An 18,065-nucleotide genomic window follows, 5' to 3' on the forward strand; every position below is an offset into this window, starting at 1 on the left:
CCTCTTAATTCCGCAGGTTATTAAAAGCCCTCGAGATCTTAAAGTAGTAGTGGATCTTGGAATATATATATTTATGCAGTCAGAGAGAGAATTGAGTATGTCGTTTGTGAAAATCCCTATATGAACTCAAACAAGCTTTCCATCAGTGGTATCCCAAATTTACTGCTCCATTCACAACAGCAGAATTCAAGCAATCAAACACACAACTATGGCCTATTCACTTGGAACCGAGGGACATCATCCATTTATTTATTAATATATGTTGATGATATACTGATCATGGAGAATGATGACTTTGTCATCACAAAGTTCAAGAAATACTTGCATTCCACTCTTCACATTAAAGATTTGGGATCTCCCAAATATTTTCTTGAGATGGAAATCGCACAATCAGATAAAGGAATTAGCCTTAGTCGGCACGAATTTGTCAAAGAGATTATCTGGAAGGTAGAACTATTAGGTTCCAAACTAGCAATCATCCCAATTGAGCAAACTGCCAAGTTGACAACGTCAGAATATGACAAAGAATTGTCACCACTAAATGAGGATCCTTTACTCAAGGACCTCTCTATATATCAGAGACTTGTTGGGAAACTCAATTATCTCACCATGACTAGACCCGACATATGCTACTCAATAGAAATCCTCAGTAAATTCATGCATGGCCCAAAATAGTCTCACATGAATGTAGCGTTGAAAGTGGTGCAGCACTTAAAAGGATATCCGAGATTAGAAATATTATTGTTCCAAGATAACAACATGGACCTGATGGCATATTGTGACACGGATTATGCCATTTGTCCTATGAGTAGAAAATCTATTACAGAATTTTGTGTCAAATTGGAAAACCCACTGCTCTTATGGAAAACAAAGAAACAATCAACTATTTCGTTATTGTCCGCTAAAGCAGAATATTGAGCAATGGTGAAAACTAGTTGTGAAATTGTCTAGAGTCTCGGTATATGACAATGATGTTGTGCTTAAACTCACAGTAAATCCAATTTTTTTATGAAACAACGAAGCATATAGAAACCAATTGTCCTTTCATCATAGACAAACTCTAGGATAGAGTGATTAAGACAAAGGGAATAAGAACAACAGAGCGGCCTACAAAAATCTTCACCAAACCTTTATATCAAAGGCAACATATGTATCTACTAGCAAGCTAGGCGTCCTTAATGTGTATAGACCACCAGCTTGAGGGAGAGTGTCGGAGATATGTCGGAGATACTATTACACTAATTGATATGATGAAGATATCTTTGGCACTAATTGATATCAAATATACAGTATGGTTGTACACATACATCTTTGATATGAGAAAGCAATACACTTTTCTACCCTTTTCTTCTTCCATCTGGCTTTCCATCAGTTTTATTTTATGACAACAAATAAGGGCTTGGAAAGATTTGAACTTAAGACCTTCACTCTAATACTATATGAGACTTTATGAGTCCACTACTAACTATTCTAAAAACCTAAATTATTAGACGAAAACATGATTTAATATTATATTTTAACACGTGAAACTTGAAACTTGATATTAGGTTACTTGATTACACATGCATGTTATGTTGCAACACAGCCTTACCACCAAGACCAATGGCCCATGAATTAACCACATGTGATCATACAAATTCCAAGATTGATCGGGGCACCCATTCATCATTGATCACCTAACAATAAATTATCAATTCTCCAAACAGTTAGAACGCAATTGCAAAGGTGAGAAGATAATGGTGGCCCATTTACACACTCCATGTTACGATGTCCGAGCACTTATTTCGGGACCGCACATCTCTTTTGGTTAAGGATATGCTTGATGTCAGATGGAACTTATGCTTTCTACTCTCATGCCATTTCCCTGTCACAATGGAATATGAATTTCGAGACTCGGCAGTTTCTCTCTTTATTATATTCCCTTCATTTCAAAGAAGTGCTTTGTTAAAGGCCTATTGCCTTTGACTCGGGAGAGTACACGATTCCAAAGTACAAATGGATGGTGATAATCCGAACTTCATTCGACGTCGAATTGTAATGTTTGACCAGCGTTGGCTGATAGATAACATCAAGTTGTTGCTGTTCTGAAAAAGATGTCCTCGTAAGGGATTTGTGACAAGTGGATTACTTCAATCATCGACGTTCCTCGCGCCCACGGTTGCTTCAAAAGTTAAAACCCTTTTCCGCAATCGACGACTCCTCCATTAATTTGGACAATGATACTACTCCCAATCAGAGCATTTACGCAAGCACATGTTAGAGGGGGAAAATTGTTTAAAAGGACCTAAACCTATCACACTTTGACCAATTTAGTCTTAAACCTTTCAATTTTGTCAATATTTTTGGGTCAAGATAGTTTTGCTAATTGAATTATAAACAAATTGACATTTTGTCGATTGAGTCTCAAACTTTCTGACGATTCGCTAATTGAGTCTATTTAGCCAATTTTCTATATGTGCTAGAACTAAAATAGACAACCTTTGTATTTTTTTTATTTTTTTTATTTTTTATGTTTCTTTTTTTATTTTTTGTTATTTTTTAAAGTGGACAACTCTTTAACTTTTTGATAATTTGTCAATTGAGTTCATTCAGACATCGCGCCTCATCAGTTGGGGACAACCCTCGCCCAGATTTGGTGAGGGCCTTGGCACCCTCACCCGAAGTCGGTAAGGTGATGGCCTTGAGTGAAGCCATCATGGCGGGTGATGGTTGCTGCTGATGCTTGCCAGCATTGGAAAAAAGGCAAAGAATTAAATTAGTTAAATTATAATAGATTTATGACTTTTTGAATAATTTTATTTTTGAATAATTTTCTCCACTATGGAGAGGTCACATAAATATCTAAAGCCAAAAACGAAGCATGTGCCAATTGCTACTTATATATATAGCAGCACCAATGATTACACAATTGTCGGATCATTGTTCGAGACTCTTTATCAGCTCTTATCCCACCAAGTGGCCATCTCATATTATAATTCCACACTGAACCTCGAGCCGAGCCTACCCACGTTGAGATCTCTCCAGCTTTTTGGCGCACGAAACTTCAAATGCAAATTCCATCAAACGAATCTGGGAGAAGAGTTTATATGTCAAGGGTACACTAGTACATGTTCTCGTATAAGATGCATGTTACAAAGCATGCAATCCGCGATAAGATTAATGCTGACATCACGGTCAAGGAGGGTAACTCCTTTTCGGTGATAGAGCGCAATAATACCATTAAATAATGCTTTTGATTAGCCATACGAAACGATATAAAGACCCCGAATGATCCGCCACTCAGAGCGAAAAAGGGAGGCGCAAATCGATCCGAAACCACCTGTCTTCCATTTTTTATGGGAGGGGTGCGTGGAAGATGGGTGGGATGACAAGACGTCACTCCCGGGACGGAGGGATCAAAGGTTATCCTCTTGACGTCTGTACGATTGTTAAAACTGCGATCTAGCTGTGACCCTGACTCATCCCAATCCTTCGACATTAAGAGTAGACGTCGATCCACCTGAGATCTTGATAGATTGTACCAGGCTCTCTTGAATTCAATAAGCTAATGCACGAGACATATCCTAATAACCAATATACAATAATGTAAAATTGCTACTAGAATATAGCTTCTTGGTGTGAATAAGTACTACAAGAAATTTTCTCCACCATTATCTAATGTGTAGAGTTAAATTTTCTTTGTAGCGAATTTAGCATTACTTACTTAAGATAAAATATATAATTTTTAATTCGTCTTTTCAATATATACTAAGTTCAGTATGCTAACATTGCAAATTCTTTTTTTTTTACCACTTCATCTTGATTTATTATTGGAATAAATATACTAAAAGTCCTAAAATTTATTACAAAAGTACAATCAAATCATAAAATTTTTAAAAAGTATAATCAACGGAATGACTTAATTGGATCAATGTGACAAGTTGTAAGACTTGCAAAGTACTTATCTCCTTATTATTTTGACTAGATAAATCATTATTTTCTTGATGGCTAGATGATTGTATAAAATGTCGTAAATTATTTTTTTTTTCTATTACTTTTCACTCAAGTAGAAACGTAGGCAACACCCTATTTAGTTTAACATTTTGTAAGTATCTAAGATTTCTATGTGATTGAAGACATGTCTATATATAACATCATTATATAATTAATGTGGATGAGGACGTGTATAAATAAAATCAATATATAATTTGTGATAACCTAGACTCGAGGTAGTACGGAGAGACGGACTAAGATTGCCTCGGTAGTACGCGAGCGAGGCTAAGCACATGTTTCATATCCCACATTGCTTAAGGGGAGTTCTAAGCTAGTTGATAAGGCTTGTGTCCCTCTGATTGTACATACGCGTTTTCTTGAAGTAGTATGAGCTGTCCTGACAAAAACAAAATCATGAAAATTTAATGTCCAAAAGGGACTATGTGTATAGTGACAGCCCAAGGTCCTTATAAGTGGTATTAGAGCCGATTTTCGCAACGTGTAGGGCCACAACAAGGGTGTTGTGCCATAGAAATGGAGAATATGACAACCTAGACTTGGGACAGTATGGAGGGATGGATTAAGATTGCCTTGACAATACGCAGGCGAGGCAAAGCGCATGTCTCCTCTCTCACATCGTTTAGAGAAGAGTCCTGAACTAGTTGATAAGGCTCAGAGCTGTTTCGAGACGAATAAAATCGTAAGTACTTAGTGTCTAAAGCGAACAATATGTATACAATGACGCACACAAGGTCCTTAAATAATCAATCTCATGCAATAAAACAACGATAATAAAAAAGGAAAATACAATTTCATACATATCGGATGAGAGTAACAAAACATGCAATGCTAAATGTTACGTTATTGACCACAACAAGAGTAATTTGAACTCATTACTTGCCTATTTGCAGATTTCACTTTACTATAATTTTTTAAAATTAAGTTTGTGACAAATTTCGTTGTTGTTATTGTTATTCTCCTATATATATTTATTGCATATGCATATTTCATAGTATTTGAATAAGAATTTTGGCGAAGAGGTCGTGACCTCCTGTGATTACCTTTCTACGAATAGTTATTATATGGTCTACAAAACTATAGAGATATATCGTTCCACATGATCTATATAGAGCATGCAACAACTCCCCCCTTCCTAGAGTTTCCACCAAACAAGCGAAAAAAGAGAGGAAAGATGAATTAAAGGCATGGATAACACTCGAGAATTAAAAATGCAAAATTCACTTACTTTACAACAAGGTTGTGTGTGATTAGGTTACTCCTAATAGAGTGTTTTACACGCACTTTACCAAGTTTTATGACCTCTTATATAGAAACATATGTTGATTAGTGACTTCTGTTGTCCCCTCATTTCTTCCTTTCACATTATTAGCCCAATACATCGCCATAGGTATATCAAATTAATATTTGTAATGGTAAGCTATCTAAGAATGTGATATATGGAATTGATATATTAGATAACATAACAGATTGCAAGTATGCATTTAAATAAATGGGTCACAGTCGATAAATATAATGTCACATCACTTTATATATCAATTACGTGAAACGATTTTAGTATACTTAGCTCATAAAAATCCTTCAACAGTAGTGGTCACGTGATCAAGCCGAGGTGGAAATATTTGGCAGTGAAGTACACGTGACCTCGACTCGAGTCCTGTAAAGTGTCGAATATAGAATTATGCCACGATAAGGTGCTGGCGTTACGTACGGGCGCACGATCACCCCCCTGCGCCATGACACCAGCAATTATTAGATGATCATTATCTCCATTTACAATATTAAAAGATATCATGTCCATCAACATAATCGACACTTTAAATGACGTGATAAGTTCATATCTATTACTCCACTTCATCAACATAAAAATTATCCAAAATATCTTAAATTTATTAAACGACGGTGAATTCATTTCTAAATTTATCAATTTTGATTAATATAGCCATAAATCTTTTGACAATTTTCAATTAGTTAATCCGGTCAATTTAAACTAAATATCGCTGACAATGGTCTGCTTAATGCCAAGCCGATAGCTAATGCGAACAATTTTATATGAAATGACGCCACCTTGCATTGAGTCAAGAATTTCTAAATTTTCTTTTCTTTTCTTTTCTTTTTGCTTCTTTTTTTTATCCTATGCTATTGTTCATCTTTTTCCTCTACCGGTCACAAGTGAGCATCATAGCCCTTGCCAAATCTAGGCAAAGCTATTGGCCATAAGCTATGGTAATCCTAGCCAAATTTGGCAAGGCCTTGATGCCCTTGCAAGGGGTGGCTAACGCAAGGGTTGCCCTCACTTGTGACCAACGGCCTTCGTAAACCATTGCCAAGGCTTCGATAACTGGCGAACAAAAAGCTGAACAGTGCAATAAGAAAAAAAAAAAGACAATTAGAGAACTCATAAAAAGAAATATTGCAAAAAGACATCATGTCATTTAAAATCACCCACGTCAATCACCAGCTATACTACATAAGACATTTGGTGCTGACTAGATTGTCATATCAGCAATTTTCGCTTTAAATTGACCTAATGAATTACATAAAATCGTCAAAAGATTTAGGACTACATTCGACAAATTGAAAAGTTTAGGACTTGATTGGCGGCAATACAATAGGTTTTATGATATTTTGGACAACTCTCTCTTTAATCAACAACTATCACAAATTATATATTCTAGCATAACTTTTGCCTTCCATCTCATCTATAAATTGCAAGGCCAACGGGAGCACAATTTCCACAACATAGCCTTATTTGTTTTCAGCTTCAAAATCTTCCATTTGGATATCTTCAGTTTCTGAGAGGAAGAGAGTGGGACAATGGCCATCTTCACGACTGACAATCCGTGGGTGCTCACTTTTGGTGTCCTAGGTACTTTACACACTTTATCCAACTGTTTTCTAGCTACTATCGAACAATAACCAATGACTTTGTTATGATGCGTTTGTCCACATTTGGATGATTCTTGTGTAGGTAATATCATATCTGAGATAGCTAGTACGAGTACCTAGAGGGGGGTGAATAGGTATACACAAAAAATTTCTCGATGTTTGCACGATACTTAAACAATTAGAGACTTTGCAACAGTTGAAAATTCAATCGCAAGACTGAGTAAGGGAAAGAGAGAATTGAACACTCGGTTTATAGTGGTTCGGCTTGATTCAAGCCTACGTCCACTCTTTCGCACCGACAGCCGATTGGCTGGATTCCACTATGATCAAAGAGTTGTTACAAAGTGTTGATCTTCCTTGATTTCTAGGTGTAGATGATCTACCACACTTGCTCAAGGCGTCACCAAGTATAAACACTCGCATACAATTTCGCTCGTCTCAACTAACAATCAAAGGATCTTGGACTCTGGAATTTTTCTATCGATCACACACTTAAAACAACTAGAACGTCTTCCTTTTATACTCCTTCATGCCATCATAGCCGTTGGCACTTACCAAAGGAATTCCTCCAATCTACCCGTTGACGGAATCAATCAAGAAGATCATCCGAGCTATATAAGGAATCGATGATAGCCCATCAATCCGTTCGCCCATACAATCGGGATCTCGGTTTCCAAGAATAGAATAATCCAAGATTATTTCGTCGACCATCGGATCTTCAATCGTTCTTAGATAAGATATAAAGAATCCGAAATGATTATCCAACCAAAGAATCTATCCAGAGGATAGGATCAAATCCTCAATCATAAACCTCGACTTTGGATTTCCTTCAACACTGGATTAGAAAGACTGTCGGTGAGAATAACTTTGAGTCTTGAGTCTTGAGTCTTGAGTCTTGAGTCTTGAGATAACGAGTCTTGAGACTATAAAGTCTTGAGACTTTAACTATCGATATCCGGACTTAGATCGATAGAAATGTTTTGTCGCCTTCAAAATATTCTCGGAAAGATTTCTCCAACAATCTCCCCTTTTGATGGTGACAAAACTTTCTTGAAGATTTGAACAACTTTGACCTGCAAAAACATTTCTCAAGCAATATGGCTAACTCATAAAGATTAATAAACAACCAGACTCTGCATCCACAGCAAATTGGTTAGTCTTTCATGAGTAATACCATGTAACAATACTTGATATAAATGCAACCAGTCAAGCATCAAAATCCACAACCAATTCAGTCTAACACTCAAGTTCAAGTTCTCAAGTCATACTCAAAAATAAACATAACCACAAAAAGTCAAATAAATAATGTTTGTTCAAATTGGTTCTCCCCTTTTGTCATCATTAAAAAGAGGGTGAGAAAGGAGTCATGTCGCTTGGGAATGCGCACGATCCGGAAATCCCCAATGGACTCGGACTACTCCTTCGAGCTTCTTCGGATCTTCTCGAGATGAGCTACCTCTTCTCTCTTGGCATTGGCTTGAAGTTGTAGAGAGAGGTCTTTGTATTTTTCTTCCGAGAGACTGAAGATGCTTGTCCAAAGATGCTTCAAGACTTGGATTTCACAATCCAGAATATATATCTGGTTACGCATTTCAGAAGAATATTCATGATACTACGAAGATCTACAGTAATCATCCGTACGTGTATTGGCATTGGCTTTCTCGGATGGTGTGTGTGCGACGATGGCGCTTCCCGAACGGTCTTGCAGATTTGGAATTGTCGTATCATCTTCTTGAGCAATTGAGAGACCGAGCTTCTTCCGGGTCTTCCGGAGATTTTCTTTGATCTTCAGCGGCATGAGGTGGAGACCTCTCTTGCTCGCTAACTCCCCTGTCTCTAGGACATCGAAAGGGGAAGAGTGATGATCAATCTCTTGATTTCCCTTCTCTCCGCATTTATCGTCAGACCGATCTTTTACTTCTTCTTTTTCTTCCTCAACTTCTTTCTCCTTCTCTCTCTGTTTCTTCTTCTCTCTTTCTTTCGCTGAAGTTGTCGAATAAGACACAGAACGTCTTGTTCTTGTCGGTGCTTGGAATAGTGGGATCTTCATCATCTTCATCTTCATCCTCATCCTCCGGATAAGAATTCTTTTCCTCTTTTCGAAGAAGCACTAAATGCCTTCTTTCCTTTTCCTTTTGAAGCACACGGGATCGGAGATTTCACTTTGAATTTCTCCATTGCCTTAGAAAGTTCTTGCGGACGCATCTTCATTAACATTTTCAACCCTACCACCATCTTATCACACGGTCGAACACAAAAAGTATGTGGCAGTTCAATATTCAGATGTTCGAAGATCTTGGTCACTGCACAGGATAAGGCAATTGTCCTTTGTCTTTTGACACGATTCGTACATATGGAAAAGAATAGTGTGCGGGAGAGAGAACTTCCGATCTGAGTTGATCGCATACATCAACTTTGCTTCGAAAGAGACACGAAGTCTTTGAAGTAGACTTAGGTCTTAGACAATTGATCACAATCTTGTGAAGCACAATGTTGATAGCGTTCATTTAAGGAATAGATAATTTTCTTATCTACATCCCTATCTTTGACAAGATCCGAGTAGTTCGAGCAGGTGAGACTTTAATTGGGAGATAGCGTCCCCGTTCAACTCCAACTATGTGCGCCAATATATTCACATCTACCACATAGACTTTGTCTCGAACATCGAATGAAATTCTATTCGCATCCAAAAAGCTAAGATTTGAATAGAAATAAGCAGTCAGGATGATCATACCCGTCTCAGAGTCGAGCGAAAGTCTCAAGTTGAAGCAAATTCAACTTCTCTCTTAGGTTCAAGTTGATGGAATCCGGGGAAGTCAAAATCGACACTTCTAGGGTTGATTACCCCTCTTTTCAACAGACCGTAATACACTTTTTCTTGATCCTTGGATTTAAACAAATCCATCCGATTTCCTTTCGCCTTTGCCGCCACACCCATTCTAGGTTCAAATTCAAGGAACATTTTGTCATCATCATTCGCGTCAATCAGATTTTGTCCGGCATACGAGGATCTCTTGGAATGTTCGCAAGAGCTTCCTCCTTTTCCTTTTTGGGGCAATTCCCCATTCCTCCATTTTCTTCAGAAAAGATACTCATTCCCATAATTTTTGTCCTTAAGGAAGTCATCTATGTAGTTCAATGGAGTACCCGTGCTTTTCAATGCACAATAAAGTTTATACAAAAAGGAAGGCTTTTGAACTCACGGGTCGGCATCCTCGATTATCTCTTCTTCCAGCATTATGACTTTCACTTTGTGGGGCAGGAGATGCTGAATGACGTGGAGGAGAGCGAATCGGACTTTGTCGCCGACCGAGATAAGTCTTCTTCCTCGGTGAGATCGAAATGAGTCGGTCCCTTCTTCATTCTTTGTGGTCCCCCGTTCGCGATTCTTGATGATTTCCTTGAAGACGACATCTTTCTTTGTCTATTGGAGGATTCCTTCACTTGCTTTCCCAAGAAAAATGACCACTTTCTCGACGATGAACAAAGAGTAGAAAAGTATAGAGAAGAGTGCTTTTAGGGTTTTGAAGATTTGGGGAAAAAGTATATATAACTTAGTTTTTGAAAAGGGAAGTTCAATCGGTGCAATGGAAAGTGAACGATTACTTCTTTTCAAAATCTATAACTGCCAAAATTATTAAACAAAAAGATCGTACCTTTTCGACTAAATGACAATTAGTACCTTTTAGAAGAAATACAACTTACGTCTTTATCCACGAATGTCTCGAGTCTCGGGACTTAGAGTCTAAGAGATCGAGTCTTTAGAGTTGGTGAGTCTCTAGACTTTAACTTCTTCAAGCTTCAAAATGTTGAGTCTTGAGCGGATAAAGTCAAACCGATTCTTCTCCAAAGGCTTTGTGAATATGTCTCGCTAGTTGACTTTTTGAATCAACAAATTGGATCGAGATTTCTCCATTTTGAATATGATCTCTAATAAAGTGATGTCGAATCTCAATATGCTTTGCTCTTGAATGAAGGATTGGATTTTTGGTGAGATTTATAGCACCGGTGTTGTCACATCGATTTCGTGCATGAGTCTTCAATGCCAAAGTCTTGTAGCTGTTGTTTTATCCATAGAATTTGCGAACAGCAGACTTCCAAGAGCTACATACTGGCTTCGTTGTTGAAAGAGCTACGGTGCTTTGTTTCCTCGAAAACCAAGACACCGTTCTGTTTCCAAGTAGTTGACAAGTTCCAAGTGCTCTTTCTATCGATTCGCAACCGGCCAGATCTCGCATCTCGAGTATCCTAGAAGATTAAAGTCTCCCTTCTTTGGATACCAAAGACCGATGCTTGAAGATGAAGCAACGTATTTGATAATTCGTTTCACGGCACCGAGATGTGATTCTCTAGGATCGATTGAAACCTAGCACGAGATACAAACACCGAACAAAATATCGGTCTAGAAACAGTAAGATAAAGAAGTGAACCGATCATGCTTCGTACAGCTTTTGATCTATTTTCTTCCCTTCTTCATCCTTGTCTATCTTCCGAGAACATGACATTGGTATGTCGATCTTTTGCATTTTTCCAATCCAAACCTTTTGACAAGATCATTCGCATATTTTTCTTGATGGATGAAAGTTCCTTCCTTCATTTGTTTCACTTGGAGTCCAAGAAAGAATGTTAATTCTCCCATCATACTCATTTCAAATTCATCCCGCATAGACTTAGAAAATTTCTTGCAAAGACTTTCATTAGAAGATCCAAAATAATGTCATCAACATATATTTGAACAAGTAAAAAGTTTTTGTTTTCCTTTTTGATAAACAAAGTAGTATCTACTTTACCTTTGACAAAACCATTTTGTAATAAAAACTTACTTAATCTGTCGTACCAAGCTCGAGGTGCTTGCTTTAGACCATCTGAGCCTTTTTCACCAAGACCGAGTCCGGCTTCTTTGGGTCTTCAAATCCAAGCGGTTGTTCCACATAAACTTCCTCATGGATAAATCCATTTAGGAAAGCACTTTTGACGTCCATTTGGAATAACCTGAAATTTTTGTAACAAGCAAACGCAAGTAATAGACGAATAGCTTCTAACCTTGCAACGGGTGCGTAAGTCTCGTCATAGTCTATTCCTTCTTCTTGCGTATACCCTTTGGCCACGAGCCTTGCTTTGTTTCGTACGACTTTTCCTTTTTCGTTCATTTTGTTCCCGAATACCCATTTGGTTCCAACAATGTTTTACCTTTTTGGTTTAGATGTCAATTCCCGGACATCATTGATGTTGAACCTGCCTAAGCTCTTCTTGCATAGCTTCGATCCAGCTTTCATCGATAAAGCTTCTTCTAAGCTTTTTTGGTTCAATTTCAGAGATGAGAGCCCAGCACTAGATTCTTCATGCCTTTTTGATCTGGTGCGGATTCCTTCATTAAGTTCGCCAATAATAAGATCTTTGGGATGACCGGATTTGTGTTTCCAGTTTGCCGGAGTTGATGATCTCTTTCTTTATTTGATTCTCCATGAGCGTCTTGATGATGGACTTCGAATCCGAGATGCTTCTTGAGATGTAGACATTTGAAGATCTAGAGCGGATTCAGTCTCATCGCACCGAGTCCGGGCTGGATTCATCTTGCACCGAGTCTTGGAATTTGACATTCATTGATTCTTCCACAGACCGGCTTTTTTTTATTGTAGACTCGTAGGCTTTGCTTGATGTAGAATATCCAAGGAAGATGCCTTCATCGATCTTTCTTCAAACTTACCAACTCGATCATTTGCATTTTTCAAAATAAAGCATTTGCAACCGAACACATGAAAGTATGAAACAATAGGCTTCTTACCTTTGAACAATTCATAGGGGTTTTATCAAGAATAGGTCTTAAAAAAGACTCTATTTATAATATAGCAAGCAGTTGAAACAAAATTTTCCAAATTTCAGCCCAAAATCGTGAAGAAATTTTACTTTCAATTAAAAGTGTTCTAGCCATTTCTTGAAGAGATCTATTCTTTCTTTCCACAACTCCATTTTGCTCGGGAGTATACGGAGAGGAGAACATGTGATTAACACCAGATTTATCACTGTAATCTCGTAAAATCTTGATTTTCAAATTCACTTCCATGATCTGTTCTTATACTAGAAATAGCACATCCTTTTTCATTTTGAACCTTTTTAGCAAACTTTTCAAAGTACGAAAAGGTTTCTGATTTGTTTGCTAGAAAATATACCTGTGTAAAACGAGTAATCATCTACAATTACTAGACAATATTTCTTACCTCCAATGCTCGGGTTCTTGTTGGTCCGAAGAGATCCATATGAAGCAACCGTATTACATGATTAGTAGATACATGATTTATTTGTTTAAATGAATTTTTACCTTTCCCTTAATGCATGGAGTACATAAGTCAGACTTTTGGTATGGCGGTTTAGGTAGACCTCTAACAAGCTGCTTTGAAGAGATTTTGGCTAATTGCTTCTTGTTGATATGGCCAAGCTTTCTATGCCATAGAATTGCTTCATCTTGAATTGAAATTAAGCATTGTTCTTCATTTGGCTTTACATCAAGGAGGTAGATGTTTCCATGCCTTCGACCCATGAAAGATCGAGTCGAATCTTTGCTAATTCCAGAACAAATGCCTTCTTGAAAGAAGATCTTGTAACCAGTATCACACAATTGGCTAATCTTTGAGTAGATTGTAGTTGAGTCCTTCCACTAGAGAGACATTGCTTATTGTGAGATTTCCAATTTTCGCAATTCCGAATCCCACAATACTTCCTTTGCTATTTCCTCCGAATGAAACTTTTCCACCATTCACTTTAATAAGCTTTATGAAACACTCGAGTCTCCCGTCATGTGTCTTGAGCATCCGCCGTCAAGATACCACTTTACCTTCTTTTTTGACAGAGACTCGCATTCAAAAAAAGAGTCTCAAGCTTTCTTTGGTACCCAAATTTTCTTGGGTCCTTTCATGTTAGTAGGATAAGCATTATTAGGCCATACTCTCTTCATGGGCTTCCAAACCATAGGACACTCTTTTTCAAAATGATCGATTTACACTTAGAACACCTTAAAGCATTTCGACCTACGGGCTTTACAAAAACTCTTTTGAAATGATTTTATAAGCCTCTTTCGATGGTCTTTTCTTAATTCTTTCTTTTACTTTCGGAAAATCAATCAAAGGGATTGTTTCTTCTGTCATACCTAGACCCGACTTATTAAAGTAAGGTCTTTGGATTGAAAGAACTTTTCAAGTTTTTCGGACCTATTGAAAATTTCTTTGAAATATTTGATAAATCAGTTTTTAAGAAAGCATTTTCTTTTGAAAGATTGTCTTCACTCTCTTTAAGAGTAGAAACATTCAAGTCTAAATTTTTACCTTTTCTTCTAAAATGATTTCCTTTTGTTTTAAAACTGAGTTTTCCTTTTTAAGTTCGGGAAATCCTTTTAAGAGAAGTCTTAAGACTAAAACATAACTCATTAATATATTTAGAGACTTTGACAGGGATTTTATAATTGCTTACCTCAAATTCACTGTCCTGAGTCCGATCCAGTCCGAGTCCGATTGCGCCATTAGACACGGGTTGGCATATTCCTCATCACTCTCTTCACACTCGTATCGCTCCAGGTTTCGGCTTTAAGAGCTTTTCGAAATTTCTCAGCTTTTCCTCTTTTCTTTTCGAAGAGGACAGTTGGGTCCGATGTGTCCTTCTTTTTACATTCGAAGCAAACTACTTCTTTGTTTGGTTCTCATCATCAACAGACTTGGTCTGCTGTCTCGAGAACTTTGTTTCTTTGGGATAAACCTTCCTTTTCTATTCAGTTTTCTGAATCTTCTTATCATGAGGGCGAGCTCCTCATCATTCATATCATCTTCAGAATCTGCATCATCGTAATCATCATTTGATTTCAAAGGCAATAGATTTCTTACCTCTTGGATCTTCGTCTTCATTAATTCGTTCCACTTCGTAAGACTCGAAGAGTTCCAATCGTTAGTCTACGAGATAATGGCATGATTCTTTGCGTCTCTCTTATTGAAGTCTTTATATGATTCCAATCCTTGGAGAGTCCACGTAGAAGCTTGTTCACCTTCATGGGATCAGAAATTTTTGTCCTTGGTTCTCAAGACCATTGACAATATCTCGTAAAACGACTAAACATGTCGATTATAGATTCTCCTGGTTTCATTTTGAAGGATTCATATTGACCAAGAAGAATGTTAATTCTGGTCTCCTTCACTCGATCTGTTCCTTCATAAGTGATATGTAACTGTCGGCCCTTTAACTTCTTTTGCTGTGACACAAGAAGATATTCTGTTATATTCAGTTGGTGACAAAGCACAATATAAAGAATAAATTGCTTTAGCATCAAGTGCTTGTCTCTTGTTTATTTCTTCTTGAGACATTCCGCTGGTTTCAACGGTTTCTTTTCCTCTTTCGGTGTTTGATGCAGCAGCAATAGTGATTCCTTTTTCCACTACGTCCCATTCCAGAGGATCCTTTGATCGTAGGAAAGCTTTCATCTTGTTCTTCCAGATGTTGTAATCCTTTCCATCGAAGTAGGGAGGTCCAGTATTGCTTTGCCCCTCCATCAGCCCGGGTGCTAGCATACTAGCCATGGATCTTTTACTCAAGTAAAACACTTCAAACAAAGTAAGAACACGTGCTCGATACCAATTGAGATAGCTAGTATGAAAGTACCTAGAGGGGGTGAATAGGTATACACAAAAAAATTCTCGATGTTTGCACGATACTTAAACAATTAGAGACTTTGCAACAGTTGAAAATTCAATCGCAAGACTGAGTAAGGGAAAGAGAGAATTGAACACTCGGTTTATAGTGGTTCGGCTTGATTCAAGCCTACGTCCACTCTTTCGCACCGACACGTGTGATTGGCTGGATTCCACTATGATCAAAGAGTTGTTACGGTGTTGATCTTCCTTGATTTCTAGGTGTAGATGATCTACCACACTTGCTCAAGGCGTCACCAAGTATAAACACTCTCGCATACAATTTCGCTCGCGGTCTCAACTAACAATCAAAGGATCTTGAGACTCTGGAATTTTTCTATCGATCACACACTTAAAACAACTAGAACGTCTTCCTTTATACTCCTTCATGCCATCATAGCCGTTGGCACTTACCAAAGGAATTCCTCCAATCTACCCGTTGGACGGAATCAATCAAGAAGATCATCCGAGCTATATAAGGAATCGATGATAGCCCATCAATCCTGTTCGCCCATACAATCGGGATCTCGGTTTCAAGAATAGAATAATCCAAGATTATTTCGCCGACCATCGGATCTTCAATCGTTCTTAGATAAGATATAAAGAATCCGAAATGATTATCAACCAAAGAATCTATCCGAGAGGATAGGATCAAATCCTCAATCATAAACCTCGACTTTGGATTCCTTCAACACTGGATTAGAAAGACTGCCGGTGAGAATAACTTTGAGTCTTGAGTCTTGAGTCTTGAGTCTTGAGTCTTGAGATAACGAGTCTTGAGACTATAAAGTCTTGAGACTTTAACTATCGATATCCAGACTTAGGCTGATAGAAATGTTTTGTCAGCTTCAAAATATTCTGGAAAGATTTCTCCAACAATATCCATCGTGGTCTTTTTGGCCCCAGTGTAAGTTTTAACTCTCTCACTCCGTGCACACTGACAAATATAAGTTTAGGACTTATTTTATCTCCTTTGGCAGGCCAACCTTTTGGAGGATATGCAGGAGGAAGTCGACTGAAGGGTTTGAATCGGTTCCGTACGTGGTTTCTTTGTTCAGCGCCATGCTTTGGCTGTACTATGCATCCTCAAGTCCGAGTCCAACGCTTTCCTGCTCATCACGGTCAACTCGGTTGGATGCGTCATAGAGACCATCTACGTTGCTCTCTACATTACTTATGCTCCTAAAAGGCCAGGGTAAGTAGCTACAGCGTTTGTTCGCGAGGAACACGCCTCATGTATTCTAATTGTTGGAGACTGGATGCAGATGCTGACGCTGAGGCTGCTTTTGCTGAATTTCGGAGGGTATTGTTCCATTCTTCTTCTGTCCCACTTCTTAGCAAAGGGATCGGCGAGGGTCCAAGTTGTTGGGTGGATTTGCGTTGCGCTCTCCGTTGCAGTCTTTGCTGCTCCTCTAAGCGTCATTGTAATTTACTTCTATGTGACTCCTTTCCTTTTTTCTGCATGAGAACGCTTGGCTTGCATATTAATGTGCGACACAAGTTGATCACAACATGCATTTGGGTTTCGACATACGTGTGAGTTTATATATGTGTGTGCAGAGAATGGTGATACGCACCAAGAGCGTGGAGTTCATGCCCTTCTCTTTATCATTGTTCCTCATGCTCAGCGCTGTGACATGGCTCTTATATGGCCTATTCCTCAAGGACTTGTATGTCGCGGTATGCATTGTTCATCCACTTGTTAAAATCAAAATGGCGAGGTGTGGCAATATTATCTTCGTTCCCCTGAATGAACGATATTAACATGTGTACGTGTTTGTATAGTGTCCAAACGTGTTAGGAGTCACCTTTGGAGTGCTTCAGATGGCACTGCATGCCATATACAGGAAGGGGAATACTATTGTGATGGAGGAGGAGAATAATGATGCCAGTGTTGGGAAGCAGAGCTCTGATATACAAAGTTGCAATGGGCATGCCATTGCCTCCCACATCGATACCAACGTCTTTGACGAGGACAAAGAGAAGTGCGAGAGAAGCTTCATCATCTTTATTGAAGCTCCTGATAAAGGACCAGTGGCCCCTCCATCTGAAGTTTGACAGGCGTCTGAGTTACTCATATGCCTGATCAGGCTCTCTTTTTTTTTCCCAGCAGCTAGCCAGCAGCTCCTACCTAGCTTGTTCGTTGCTTCTGCTATGTAATATGTAAATGGAAGAGTCCGTGGGCGTGTGGGTGCTTGTGGGGGTGGAGTCTTGTTTGTGAATGTTTAACTTATTTTTTCCTGATGGTACAATTATAGACGCGTTACTCTTTGCGAAGCAGATTCAGATACGCACCGTTCTTTGCTGATTGATTGATATCATCTACTTACCAGGTCAGGTGGTCTGTCCACTCATGAAACATTTACGTTCCCTTCAAATCCAGCTATTTAGGATCATAAGCTATGATCTGAGACACTTTGGGAGACCTTTTTACGTTCATTAGTAAATTTGCCTCTTTATCGGAATATAACTGGGTCACGTAATGCATGCCCTGAGATGACTTTTTAAGTTCTTACT

The 18,065-nt window shown here is 38.4% G+C and overlaps 1 protein-coding gene across 1 annotated transcript; it reads left to right on the forward strand.

The window, feature by feature from the left end:
* The first annotated feature begins 16,754 nt into the window (after positions 1–16,754).
* LOC104426116 (bidirectional sugar transporter SWEET12-like) lies at positions 16,755–17,774 on the forward strand. The gene is made up of 3 exons (XM_039305500.1): positions 16,755–16,972; positions 17,109–17,228; positions 17,334–17,774. Exons 1-3 carry the CDS (start codon positions 16,808–16,810, stop codon positions 17,604–17,606), a joined length of 558 nt encoding a protein of 185 aa, XP_039161434.1. The 5' UTR covers positions 16,755–16,807; the 3' UTR covers positions 17,607–17,774.
* Positions 17,775–18,065: the final 291 nt, after the last annotated feature.

The sequence above is a fragment of the Eucalyptus grandis genome, chromosome 11, assembly GCF_016545825.1.
Source record: "Eucalyptus grandis isolate ANBG69807.140 chromosome 11, ASM1654582v1, whole genome shotgun sequence".
In the NCBI taxonomy this organism is placed as follows: Eukaryota; Viridiplantae; Streptophyta; class Magnoliopsida; order Myrtales; family Myrtaceae; genus Eucalyptus; species Eucalyptus grandis.